The sequence below is a fragment of the Elaeis guineensis genome, chromosome 11 (assembly GCF_000442705.2).
Source record: "Elaeis guineensis isolate ETL-2024a chromosome 11, EG11, whole genome shotgun sequence".
Lineage (NCBI taxonomy): Eukaryota > Viridiplantae > Streptophyta > Magnoliopsida > Arecales > Arecaceae > Elaeis > Elaeis guineensis.
The window spans coordinates 103,886,854-103,900,281 of record NC_026003.2 but is presented as its reverse complement, the minus strand read 5'-3'; the positions used below and the strand labels follow the sequence as shown (position 1 = coordinate 103,900,281).

The window sequence follows — 13,428 nt, the reverse complement described above, 5'->3', positions numbered from 1 at the left end:
TATAAAAGTTATCTTGATAATTTCAATCTTTATTTGACTAGAATATTGTTCTTTCTCAAGATTTTTCATCTTCCATGTTGTAATGTGACTTTTCAGACCGTGTACACTCCTACAAGGGAATATGGGTTGCAGAACAAAGGACCATAGAGAGAAAGTGACTTTTCAGTGAGATGGCCTGGCCATATTCTCAACCTTTACACACTTTCTGTCTCCCTTGCTCTGAGTTCTAATGCATGTAAAGAATCCTAAAGTTCTATTCTTTCAATCACTAGTGGAGGAAAAGAGAACTGTATGTCATTGTAGACTCTAAAACTAGCACTAGTTCTGGCCAAGGGTATCATCCTAAAGTTCTGATCATTGGAAGGCTGCCCTTTTTATTGGTGGAGCATCCGTCGATTCCTAGATCCCTCTTAGTCCTAGTTGCACAGCCCAGAGTGCACTGTCACATAGATCTTGGGGCCTTGGACACATGGTCTGGCCACTGCAACCTCCACGTCTCCGACCCCAGTTCGGCCCTCCTCTGCTTCAGCATTGCTTACTATAATACACGGGCAACCATGAGATAATGCACATATGCTTGTCCCCATACAAGCAAACAAATGCACGTCTGTGTCATTTGATGTCCAAAACGTATGTTTGGACTGATTTATTGTTATGTGATTTAGATGTTCTTCATTGCGAATGCTGATGCTGAGAGTTCAATATTTTTGATGTCATTGTGGAATCAGATTGGCCCCAGATGTCTCTTTCTGGAAATGAGACTGAAGTTTTGCCAGATCTTAGCAAATTTAAGGCCAACAGCAGTTATCATAACCAAAATAAATTTCATTTTTTTTCCTTTTTTTTTTTTTTTTTTGAGCAACAGAAGTTATTCAAACAGGAGTAATCATTAACAATATTAGTCTATCCGTTTGGGCTTTTGCATCTGCATATTAGAGGCAATAGAATTTTTTGTAGAAACTCTAATTAAGCATTTTCTGCTTCTCAACTTCCTTTAGGCCCTGGTTAAGCTAATAGAATGAATGAATGATATCCCTCTTGGAAAAGTTGTACCAATTTGGGGAATTAATTATGTTTCAATAGAGCATGTCACACCAATGACCCATGATCTGGAAACTTGTTGACGTTCACGTGGAAGGAAGCATACTTTGCAGAGATCATTTTGGGATTGCTTAAAACTTCATTTAAAACTTCAATCTCAAGTTCTCCTTCACATAGACGTTCTGAGGCAGTTATCTTAATCGATACTTCGCTTCCAAAGTATGCCTACTCAATCACTTCCAGTACTAGACAGATGACCCAGTTAGGACTGATGCAAGGCTTCGCTCTTAGGACTCTTAACTAACAAATGTCGTATCTCTGAAATGCAGTCACGATTCTGTGTTTTCATCTATAAGAAATGCTTTGTCAATCTCCAAGACATTAAGTATACACAACTGCATTCTCAGGTGCTGTCACATTCTGTGTCGGACCAACATATACAATTGTGGATAACCATTTTGAGAGCAAGGTAAGATTCGTCATTTCTATGTCTAGCCCTAGCTTTTCTTCATTTTATTTCTATATATTCTTTCATAATTGATATATCACATATGCCATTAGTTAAGGCTTCTCAGGATAGAGATGGGGGTGGTGGGGATCTGCTATGCGGATGTTGCTGCAATCTGGTGTCTTGAGGTCGGTCTGGCCGAGATGACAGGATGGGCTTAGAAGCTAGTACTCCTGAGAGGCCTGCAAGCAAGTCCACTTGCAAATTTGTCCGTGAGGACTGTCGATGCTCAAGTCAATTAAATTCAGGGACAGAGGAAGAGAGAAGTGGAAAGAGGGAGAGAAAGTTGGGAGCTTGGGTGTGCTCGAGAGGCTTACCTGAGGGTCGTTTATTCCCCTCTATTTATAAAGGGAGGATCGATGGCCATTTCCGGGAAGGCTGCGGCCATTTCCGTGAGGATCATATATGTGAGCTTGATGCGTCGTGGCGATCTCGTGGTTTGGATTGGCATTAATGGCTGGTGATGATAACTGGGCGATTCCTTGCCTTACCTGCGTGATATCGGTAATCCTGGACACGAAAAGTGCTGAAGATGAACAGGCATGATCCGAAGTCGGTTCACTTTGGCAATGGCCAAGGTCAAGCCATATCACCTGAAAATGTCTTATGGGAGTCGGGAAAGTTAAGATGAATAGACAATCCAAATAGAATGCTTATTCTGAAGATAATCTTTGGAAAATCAGATCCGGAACTTTCTTTCTTTCTTTCTTTCTTTTTTTTTTTTGACAGAATCAGACCCAGAACTTGCTTCCCTTCTATCTTCCTATAACAAAATGGACGGACCAAACAGTAGTTGAAGCTTGGGTAGCTGCAGTTGGATAATTCTTCTGCTTGTCATGTTTCAGATATCACAATCGATCACATTCTTTAACGAGGAAAACCTTCCATTAAGTAGTTGTCAATCTCATTGTCCTACACAAAAATTAAATGGACACAAATTAGTCATTTGATCGTTTGGGAAATTAACCCAATCAGCTAATCAAATTCGTCTACTCTAGACTGTAGTGGATCTCTGGTATTTAATTGAATATTTGTATTCTATGTTCAACTAACAAGCATACGTTTCCGATTAAAGATATCATAACATTTTTTGCAAATGAACTAAGAGTACATAAAATGATTCTAGAAAAAAAAAAACAGATAATATAAAATACTCTTTAAGATCAGGGCAAAAACACGTGGCCCCAAAAGACTGGATGAGCTTAAAGTAACGTAAAAATACCTCAAGTATTTCTACGATACATTAGATATCGACATTGTGCGATTCATGTGATAATATAACGAATAGTCAAGAACTTGCCATCTGATTAAAGATTATTTTAAGCCAGGAGAGGAGAGAGATGAATTCTGTGAGATGCATTTATTAAAGTTGGAAGAGGAGTCCCGTGCTCCCTGGAAAAATGGAGTCAGTTAAGATCCCAAATATGATGAGGTTTTTAAAGCAGGATTTATATTCTTTATTTAAAATATTAGAAGTTCATTCAAATCTTGATCAAGCTCTAGTTTTTGTGATACGTATTTGCTGGCCCCTTCAGTCTCGTTACTAATGCATGTGATCTCACGCGAGACCATTGAAGCATTGATGGACGGTCACACAGTTTTCATTACATATTTGCAACGGATGAGGTACTAAAATCAAGAGGTACACTGAGATGTTTGCTTAGGTATACAAATGGTAGCAAAGGCATCGTATGTAATCTAATTGAGTCTTGGGATGAGTTAGTACGGACTGTCAGCATAAGTGGTCGTTAAATCTAATGAAGGCTAAGTCAATGGATTTCATTATAGAATATTCATTAAATTCAAAGAAGTTTGTTTTTAATTAGTGTTATATTATGTTTTTTTTTGTTGATGTCGAAAATTGAGAAGTACAGTGCTGAGCAACTGCAAAAAAATTAGATCGGAAGATTATGTTCGGCGAGGACTTTCCGATGTTCAATCAGAATGCGCAAAAGAAGCAGAATTTAGCTCTCTGAGATAGATTATTATTGATCTTTGAGTTTAAGTATTTATAGAAGACAGCTGTGTACATTTTGGTAACAGACTGATCAATCTGATGCGTTTGGTTATGATTTTAAAATCAGACGGTTATACCTGAAAGATTCTCAGGATCAGACGTTACGTTCAAATGATATTGACAACTATGCCAGATACATTGACAGCTACGGCCAGTTGGCGCCTGTCTTTTGGATTTGAGCCCGATCAATCTGCTTCCGAAGAGAGATCAGAGAGTGTGGTGTGCGACTAGGAGTTGGGACTGATAGTTTTTCGATCAAAAATTTGGATAAAAATATATCGATAAGAGATCGGATAGAATAACTTCTGATTAGAAGTCGGGACAGATATTTGTTGACTACAGGTCGAGCAAACCACAATAATTAGGCTGCTTGAAAGGTGCTGATATGGATCCGATGAATCACAATGGGTTTGAATCTCCATACATCATTGGTCCATTCTAAATTACTTCTGATATGTTTATCCTCCCTCGTTGAACCAACCTCAAAGTAGGATAGACCACGATGTTCTGATCATAGTCACAAGTTCAGTGTTTGGCCAAAAAACCTAAGAATAAAGGAGACAAACACAGGAAATATAGAAAGTTTGAAAAAAAAATCAAATATTTACTATTAGAAGTGAAAAATGACAGAAAGAACAGAATGCAAATCTTTTGAGACAAAAAGATGTAATGCTATTGGTATTTTTCTAAAATTATGGGTAAGAATAAATGATTTGGCTTGTGCCATTCATACGGAAGAATATTTGAGTTTTTTTATAACATCAACCGTTAGATCACTCGTTGCATGGATTTTAAAGCATCTCAATTTTTTTTTTTAACAATTTGCATAGATCTTGAAGCGGATATTATATAGAAATCAATAGTTGATGCCATGAAAAAAAAAAAATTTTTGTGCAAAAGATACAATCAGAACCCAAGAACCAATGTTAAAGAGACGGCTAAGACAATGAACGATAGCAAAAACCAACTCTAGCTTTAAAAGTAGATAGCAATCGATGCCGATATCTCCTTGAGGTGTCTCCCATAAAAAATAAATAAAGAAGAAGAAGAAAAAAAAAAAAACAACTTCGTGAAGTGTCATCGTTAACCTTCCCTAAAATACTGATGACATATCACGTCAGGGACCCCACATCTCTGCGAGAACGAATACGCCCATTTTGCCATATGGAGCCCGACACATGTGAACAGCATTTGTACTTGGATTTGAGGGCGATCCGTGGGAGGCGGAGAAGCTGAGATGGAGATTTGATGGCAGGTGGAAGCCGAGGAGCCATCCTTAACGCCACCTTGAGAGGCTTTTTTTTTTTTTTTTTTGCTTGAGAGTTAAAAGTTGATTTTTGTTTATGGTCCCAAGTTCAAATGACATGGAGGAGAATTTTGATCAATGTGGTGATCCAATCTCACGACCCGCATGTGATGCCCTCGTGTAGTATTTAACCATGATGCTTAAATTTGGTTAGCTGCTGCTTGTTACTTGTTACACATCAATTATGTTCACAAACACAGGGTATACAGATTCCCTCCTACCAGTGATAGATTTGGAATGTTAATGCATCGTGGCTCCCCTGAATATTTGGCTAACTATTGTTGCCATGATCATAATATGAGGTTGCCCTGGTTAGAGGAAATAACTATTAATTCATATTTTAAATTGTTTCTTGACATCCCATTGTTCATTCCCTTCTTCTTTAGTCTGTCCACATCCTTCTTTCTTCAATCAAATACAAAGCCTCCCATCCCCTTTTTCCCCCAAAAAAAATGGGGGTACTTGAAGTTGACAGTGTCTCCACCAGCTCGAGATAGAAGTAGGAACTTTGAATGCAAACAAGACTACTATAGTCCTTCGATTACATATTGATATGATTGATTTAAGAAATATAGGGCAAACAGAGTCAGGGTGTGAATTTGGAATTTATTATAGCTGCATAACTACATAGGCTTCTAATGCAAGATCATCACTCATCATGCATCGGACCAAGTAATCTCATAGTCCCCAACCTGCGAAAGAGGGATCTTGAGAGCATCCCACACTGCCGCGATGCATCCACTATATTGTTATCACATGGTGGCTGGAAGTCGTGATCGGCGTCGCAACCATTTACAGAATCACACTCATCAACAACTTTAGCCAGCACAGAGTTACCGTTTGCATGGATCCTGATGTTTCGGCCGCATCGGCTACCATGATGGTACCATCCAGTTGAAAGGGCCACCACCGTCTCATTATCACTGTGGTACTTGCCGTCGCACTCTGAAGGTCCACCACCATCCCCACCTTCTTCGAAACTTTTGATGGTCATCGTTGCATGGGTGGCTTCGGTCACCGGCGGTGAGCAACGGTACTGAGGATACTTCTTACCAGCCGCACAACAGTCGTTCTCGATGCACTTGCTGAAATTGCCTTTAACGTAGCCACTAGGCTTGCATGCTTTAGCAAGGGAGGGGAAGCGAAAGCAAGTGCCAGGACTGGAACTTGCTAGTAGTAGTACTGCTAAAAGTAGAGATAGTATAAAGCTCTCCATGTCTAAATTAAATGACACGATGATCTACTATGGTTCTCCTACAGTGAGAGATTCCTCAAGGATGCATGGTGTTTGCTTATATATATAGATGCAATGCCTCAAGAGTAGTGGAGCAACTTGATGCCTGATCACTAATCAGTCAGCAAGTAGTTCCTTGTGAAGGAAAAAACTATACGGGTAAAGGTCGCAACACCGTGACTTTGGGGATGGGTTCAACTAAAAGACAATGATCTCCAAGGATCCTCCGTCAATGAAAGGATTGAGGATGGCGTACGTTGTTTGCTTATATAATTAACAAAAGTCAGATGTAATGCCAGAAGGCTAGCGGAACATACAACTTGAGGCCTAGTAACTTCTTACTTTGCAAGTAGCTCTCACGCGCAAAAAAGTACAAAATCCAGCTCGTACCGGCTAAAATGTAAGTCATCTCACAATTAATCTGGCAGTTGTAGTGCTTCCAGCAGCAGCAAGTCTGTCAGCCTAGTTTATTCCTCTTCCTCAAAGCTTGTGGTCCCAATTGGTAATTTCATGGTAGGTCGGAAAATTGCAACTTAAAAAGAGACTCCATAGAGATGAGATATAGATATTCGTCAAATTTAAGCAGCAAAAATTGAATAATATAACTTTAACATAGGATGCATGCAGCACTCAGGAGCATTATATTGCACTACCACAGAGTGGTTTAGTCCTGGATGGCAGCCATATTATCTGATCACAGAGATGATGCTCTCATGAGCTAGTATTTAACCGTATTGCTTAAATTTGGTTAGTAGCTTCGTGTCACTAATTGATTGCACATCGGTTATGTTCACAAGGCATACACATGCATTCCCTCTTGATAGATTTGGAATTTAAGTGGTGCCCCCCGGGATATTTAGCTAACAACTGTTTCCATGATCATAATATGAGTTTGTTTAGGGAGAATCCATTAACTTAAGTGGATTGGATCATAAATTCTTTTTGGAAGACGAGATCAAGAACTCCATATTTAGCATAGCAAAAGACAAGGCCTCAGGAGTTGAAGGTTTCCTGGGCTTTTCCGATCAGTGATATTGGCATGTGATGAAAGAAGATCTGCTGAAATTATTTGATGGAATCTACACCTCTACAAACATAGCTAGGTTGAAAGGTTATCTGTTAGAGACTACAGGCTGATATGTTTAATCAATGGAATCATGAACATTTCTCTAAAGTCTTGAGTAACAGATCGGAAAAATTCATTGACGAATCGATCTTTGAATCTTAGACTGCATTCATGAAAAGAAGATAGAAGGTGGATGGTTTCATCAAAGAAATTGTGTCCTATTATCAGAAAACTAATCTAAATGACCATTTTCCTCAAGATTGATTTTGAAAAAGCTTTTAATAGCACAGATAGGAGATTTTTCATTGTGCTTCTCAAGCTCGAGGATTTGGTCACAATTGGTGTCTTTTGATCCAAGATATTCTGCACTCAAATAAATTGGCAATGTTGATTAATGGTGAACCCGCCAATTACTTCTAAGAAGGATCTCAAACAGGGGAGACCTATGTCACTGTTCCTCTTTATGTTAATGGTAAGTGATATTCTCGACAGGTTGTATACCCCTTTGAACTTCATACCAGACTCGAATATCAATTTTGACAAAAGCTCACTATTTTGTATTGGACATTTTGAATTCCAGAGTAAATAGCTAGCTAGGATGGTTGGCTGCTCTTGAAAAAAATGCCCTTCTAACCGGAAGTTCTTAGATGAAAAGATTGAAAGCAAGCTATCAGGGTGGAAAGGTAAGCTATTACCTATCAGAGGATGTTGGTTCTTGTTAATGTCATGCTGACTTCCATATTTTGATTTATTGGATGTCATTTGCATTATTTTTTAGCTAAAGTAGTTTTTGCAATTGATAGATTAAGAAGGAACATCCTTTGGAGAGGAAGCAGCACTTGCCTTGGAAGTTTTTGCCTTGCAAAATGGTCTGATGTCTGTAGATCAAAGCAGCATGAAGGATTAGGTGTGATAAACTTGCGCCTTTTTAATCAATGCTTACTCTTGAATTTGTGGAGGTTTTATCATGAACCAAGTAGCCAATCAAGACAACTAACTCGCAAGGCAACCCACCTGGGTACAATTCTGAGCTTCATCTACCCAAGAAATTGCCGATAGGCATCCTCAATTTGGAAGGACATGGACCATATAGGGTCCTCACTCTTCACCAGCATACGGTTCATTGTTGGAGATGGGAATTACCTTGCATGCGACGATATGATTATGCACAGATTCCAGTAGAACAATTAAAACACCTCTGCCCAACACTGTTCATACTCACCTTGGACTTGGCCATCTCAGTTTCAGAGTTTATTGGAGCAGAAGATCGTGGGTCTCTCTTTATGACACCCCTCTCATTTAGAGGAATGGAAGAACTTCTTCAGCCAACACTCAACACAATCGCTCACAACAACGGTCCAGACAAACCTGAATGGAAGTGGTGTAGGAACAATGGATTCTTAGTAAAAAATTCTTACAGCTTCTTCAGCCATATGGCATCCTATCCCCATTCGCTACTTGCAACTAGAAACTGCCCCTCCTAGAAAAGGTGTGAGTTTTTAACTATATCACACTCAACAACAGGATTTTGACAGGTGAGAACACGAAGAAGCAAAATTGGAATGGCCGAGCTTTGTTTGCTATGCAGATAAGAAGAGACGGTAAACAGTCTCTTTAATTATAAAGCTTGAATTTTTGACGTCCATCTGGCAAAGATGTCCGAGAATCCTATCTGTTCTATTTCTTGAATCTTTAGCTTGTGCCGTTGAGGAGCAAGTTTGGACTAGTTGGAAGAAGGCCGTTGAAAAGAATGTCGTGAAGCTGGCTTGGGACTGCCTTCTGCCCATGATGTGCTGGGCTTTTTGGAAAGGAAGAAATAATCAAGCCTTCAGATTCAAAGCTACTTCATCGGTAAAGTCATGCCACAATGTCTCTCCTTTCTTTGTAGTTGGACATCATACCACTCGGGAAGATACCAGATGCCATTGTAAGAAAGCTTCAGCGCCCAGCTCCAGCTAGCGCTAACAACTTCCTTCCTTCACCCTATAGTTGAGGCCATCAATAAAACTCCACTCCTGAAGAAGATAGTAGGGAAGTTCTTGACCTCCATGTAATGTACTTTGTAAATATTAACCTCTAGTAATAATAATAACCAGGTAGTTAAACCTCCCATTTTATCAAAAATATGAGGTTGATCTGGTAAAAGGACATAAGAATTAATTCAAGTTTCATAACAGTTGATTCATATCTTTAATTAAACTCTCTCTTAATATCCCCCTCATTCATTTGCTTCCTCTTTAGTTTGTCGACATCTTCTTTCTCCAATCAAGTACAAGACCGAGGATCCTCCCCGATGCAACCAGCGCACCGCAGAGGAACCGTGCTCCCAATGCAAAGCCTCCTGTCATTTTTGGGGAAAAAAAAAGAGGGGATCGGTGGCTATATATGTTAGTAGACCATCCTTTTAAAAATAAGAAAGAAGAAGACATTATTTTTTTTTTTGACCGAAAGTAGGAGGATGCTACCCTTTTTATTACTGATAAAAATCAAAGTTACGTTTCGAAGAAAAGTAAGGTAAAGAAACTACATTAGATATAGAAAGAAAAAAAAAAAAATTATCTACAATTTGTTACAGTAGTAGTTAAAGTTTCTAGCTTCATCTAGAGTCTCTTATAATTGTCTTGATTCTTCGCAGAACAGAAGTGTTTGCAACCATGAAAAGTCTGAAGAATAATCTGCAAAACAAAGAAAACATACTTTTTCTTCCTTAAAAATATTCGATTGTTCCTTTCCCTCCAAATTTTCCAACATACTATGGCCAATAATTGATCATTTGTCTTGCTCTCAAGTTTGTTCTTATTTTTCCTTCTCCAAATAGTCCACATGTCAAGAAACGAAGAAGACTTACCTCTTAAATTCAGTTGCAAATTTATTATTGTCCATAAAGTCCTTGCAAGAGATCATTTGAAAAATAAATGGATGCCTGACTCTGAACTTGAGTCATATAGAATCCATCCTGAGCTGATATTCCAACCTTTTCTCGCAAGAACTTCTCTTGTATGTAGCTTATTCTTTGTTGCCAACCACAAAAAATCTTTCATTTTTTCAGGTGTTGGCATTTGCCAAAGAATTTTTGAGAAGGCACATTTCAGACCATCATAATTAAGGAACTTGTAGGAGGAGTCAATAGTGAATAAGCTATTCTGTGTAAGCTTCCAAATCGGTATATCCGCAATACGAGATGGCCTAAGAGGGAGAAGAATGGATGTAAGATAGACAATTGGGTCTCTTAAAGAACAGTCAATAGCCTTTGAATTTTGATACACCATCTCAAATTCCTCCAGCTCTAGTATGATGAAATTGGCCTATTCGATTTCTAAACACAACCATAAAGTTCTTCGAAATGAGAACAAAGAAGAATTATGTCAATCCAAATATTTTCCCAAAATCGGATCGAGCCACCATTCTCCATCGTAAAAGCCACCCAACTCCAGAAGACGGAAGTTTTTGAACAAACATCTTTCTGTATGGATGACAAACCTGACAAACATCTTTCCATATGGACGAAAGAAGAAGACATTAGTCCATGCTTATCAGTGCTTTGTGAAGAATACAGAATATGACGAGCCACCAGTAGATTTATCAGACCTTTTGGTAATTCCCAAGTAGGTAGAATAATTTGTTATGGATGAAGAAAATGTGGCTTGATTTATCATCACTCTCGTCACTCTCATCATCTAGTGCTTGTAGTATATATATGCCTCTGGGAGAAATAAAATTATATTTTCTGAGAGGCAGATCGAGAAGGACAAGCATGACCAAGGATGATGGAGGCACTTAATTCCAGTCAAAGCGGCCTATTCTAAAATAGTTGGTGATAATAATACCATAAAGATTACTTTGGAATATCAGATAATAATAATTGTGAATAGTTTTCTTATGCTCATGCATCCTCAAATGAAATAATAATTCCAGAAATAAACAATGTTGGGTATGAGATACCCACAGCCGAAGCCCTTAGCAGAATCAGCTTCAGAAAAACTCCGCCCGGGCTCCTACGGGAGCCGGGCTTCTCCCTCGACTCCAACGACTGCAGACAGACTTCGTCCGGACTCCTACGGGAGCCGAACTCCGCCGACAACTTCGACCGCAAGTAGACTCCGCCCGAACTCCTACGGGAGCCGGGCTCCGTCCTCAACATCAACTGCTGGCAAGCCCCGTCCGGACTCCTACAGGAGCCGGACCCTGCCTTTGACTTTAATTGCAGGAAGACTCCGCCCGGGCTCCTACGGGAGCCGGGCTTCTCCCTCGACTCCAACGACTGCAGACAGACTTCGTCCGGACTCCTACGGGAGCCGAACTCCGCCGACAACTTCGACCGCAAGTAGACTCCGCCAGAACTCCTACGGGGGCCGGGCTTCGTCCTCAACATCAACCGCTGGTAAGCCCTGTCCGGACTCCTACGGGAGCCGGACCCTGCCTTTGACTTTAATTGCAGGAAGACTCCGTCCGGGCTCCTACGGGAACCGGGCTTCGCCCTCGACTCCAATGACTGCAGACAGACTTCGTCGGAGCCGAACTTTGCACCTGACTTTAGTTGCAGGGGACTCCGCCCGGATCCCTACGGGAGCCGGGCTCCGCCCGAGAGGACTCCGCCCGGATCCCTACGGGAGCCGGGCTCCGCCCGAGAGGACTCCGCCCAGACTCCTACGGGAGCCGAACTCCGTCATCAGCTCCGACCACTGCCGAGCTTCAGCCGATGGATCTGCATTCTCAGGCTGTATTAACAGCCATGATTCTGCTCCACTCCCTGCGGCGGACACTACGCGACCCCATTACTCTCTGACAGGCTGTATCAACGGCCATGATTCTGCTCCACTCCCTGCGGTGGGTGCTGCGTGACTCCACTACTCCCTGACAATTAGCGGCAACGGACGTCGCTCCACTACCTGCAACAGGTTCCACGTGGCAGGCCATAGCAATAGCCACGGGTCTACTCCACTACTCTTCGCAGCAAATTTTGCCTGACTCTGGGCAGTCGTCTGCCAGACGGTTACAGGCGTCGCTGTCAATCTGCTGCCCCCTCCGTCTATAAAAGAGAAACCCCAGATACGTTATTCCATAAGCTCTCGTCTTTTTATCTAAAAACTCTACTAAATTCTCCGTTCGAGCGCTCCATTCTTGTTGAGGCAGAGAACTGACTTGAGCGTCGGAGGGTCTTGCCGGAGCAACCCCACCTCCGGTTTAGACTTCCTTTGCAAGTCCCGGCGGCGACCGCGACTTCCCCAACTCCAGCTTCACCGGTGCAAGCGAATTTTTGTACCAACAGGATTGGCACTAGGGGAAGGGCTGTGTCTTCGCAATACCCTTGTTCTTAAAGGAGCGCTCAACGGATCCACTTCCAGCCATCTTTTTCGGCACCCACTCCTCCTTCCCTCATCTGATGCCTTCTCGCGAGGCCTTTGCACAACTACCTCCGGCTATGGCCGCCGATGAGGAGTGGCCGGATGACCGGCCTCTGCCGGATTCCGTCAATGCCATCTCGGGGGAATTCTGGCGGGAGGCAACCAACATACCAGCTGCATCCCCCAAGCGGCAAAAAGTTGAAGAACCCATAACCTTTACCGAAGAAGACACCCAAGGAGTCCAATTCTCTCATAACGATGCGGTCGTAGTTTCCTTGAATATAGCAAATTACGACGTCCGTCGCATTCTCGTCGACAACGAAAGTTCGGCTGACATCTTGTTCTACGATGCCTTTTCAAGAATGTCCGCTCTTGGCGGTCATTTGAGACCGATTTGCTCCCCCTTGATAGGGTTTACCGGTGACGCCATTCCGACGGAGGGAATGATAGCTTTGACTGTGGCCGCGGGTCAGTATCCAAAGCAGTCCAGGGCTCTGGTGAATTTCTTGGTGGTAAAGGCGCCATCCGCCTACAATGCAATCCTTGGCCGACCCGGCCTCAATGCTCTCAGAGCTATCGTTTCAACCTACCATTTGAAATTGAATTTCCCACCAACCAGGGGATCGGAGAGGTCCGGGGAGACCAAGCCCTGGCCAAACATTGCTACAACATCGCCTTGCAAAGAAGCAACCGGGCTGACCCCTATCCCGTCGATGGATTGGATGCTCGCGACGACCTCACCGAAGAAAGGGGCGGCCCAATCGAAGATCTGGTACCAGTTTCTCTGAATGATGGGAATGCGGAGCATGTGGTGTTGATTGGCTCCAACCTGGGGGAGGAGGTGCGGACGCATCTTATTGATTTCCTCCGAAGGAATGCGGACGCTTTCGCTTGGGTTCTGACGGACATGC

At 41.9% G+C, this 13,428-nt stretch overlaps 1 protein-coding gene across 1 annotated transcript; it reads right to left on the bottom strand.

Moving 5' to 3' along the window:
* Positions 1–5,196: 5,196 nt before the first annotated feature.
* On the bottom strand, positions 5,197–6,126 carry LOC105053640 (putative ripening-related protein 2). The gene is given in 2 exon segments (XM_010934889.4): positions 5,197–5,602; positions 5,605–6,126. Coding segments are annotated over 2 exon segments (558 nt in total). The 5' UTR covers positions 6,089–6,126; the 3' UTR covers positions 5,197–5,528.
* Positions 6,127–13,428: the final 7,302 nt, after the last annotated feature.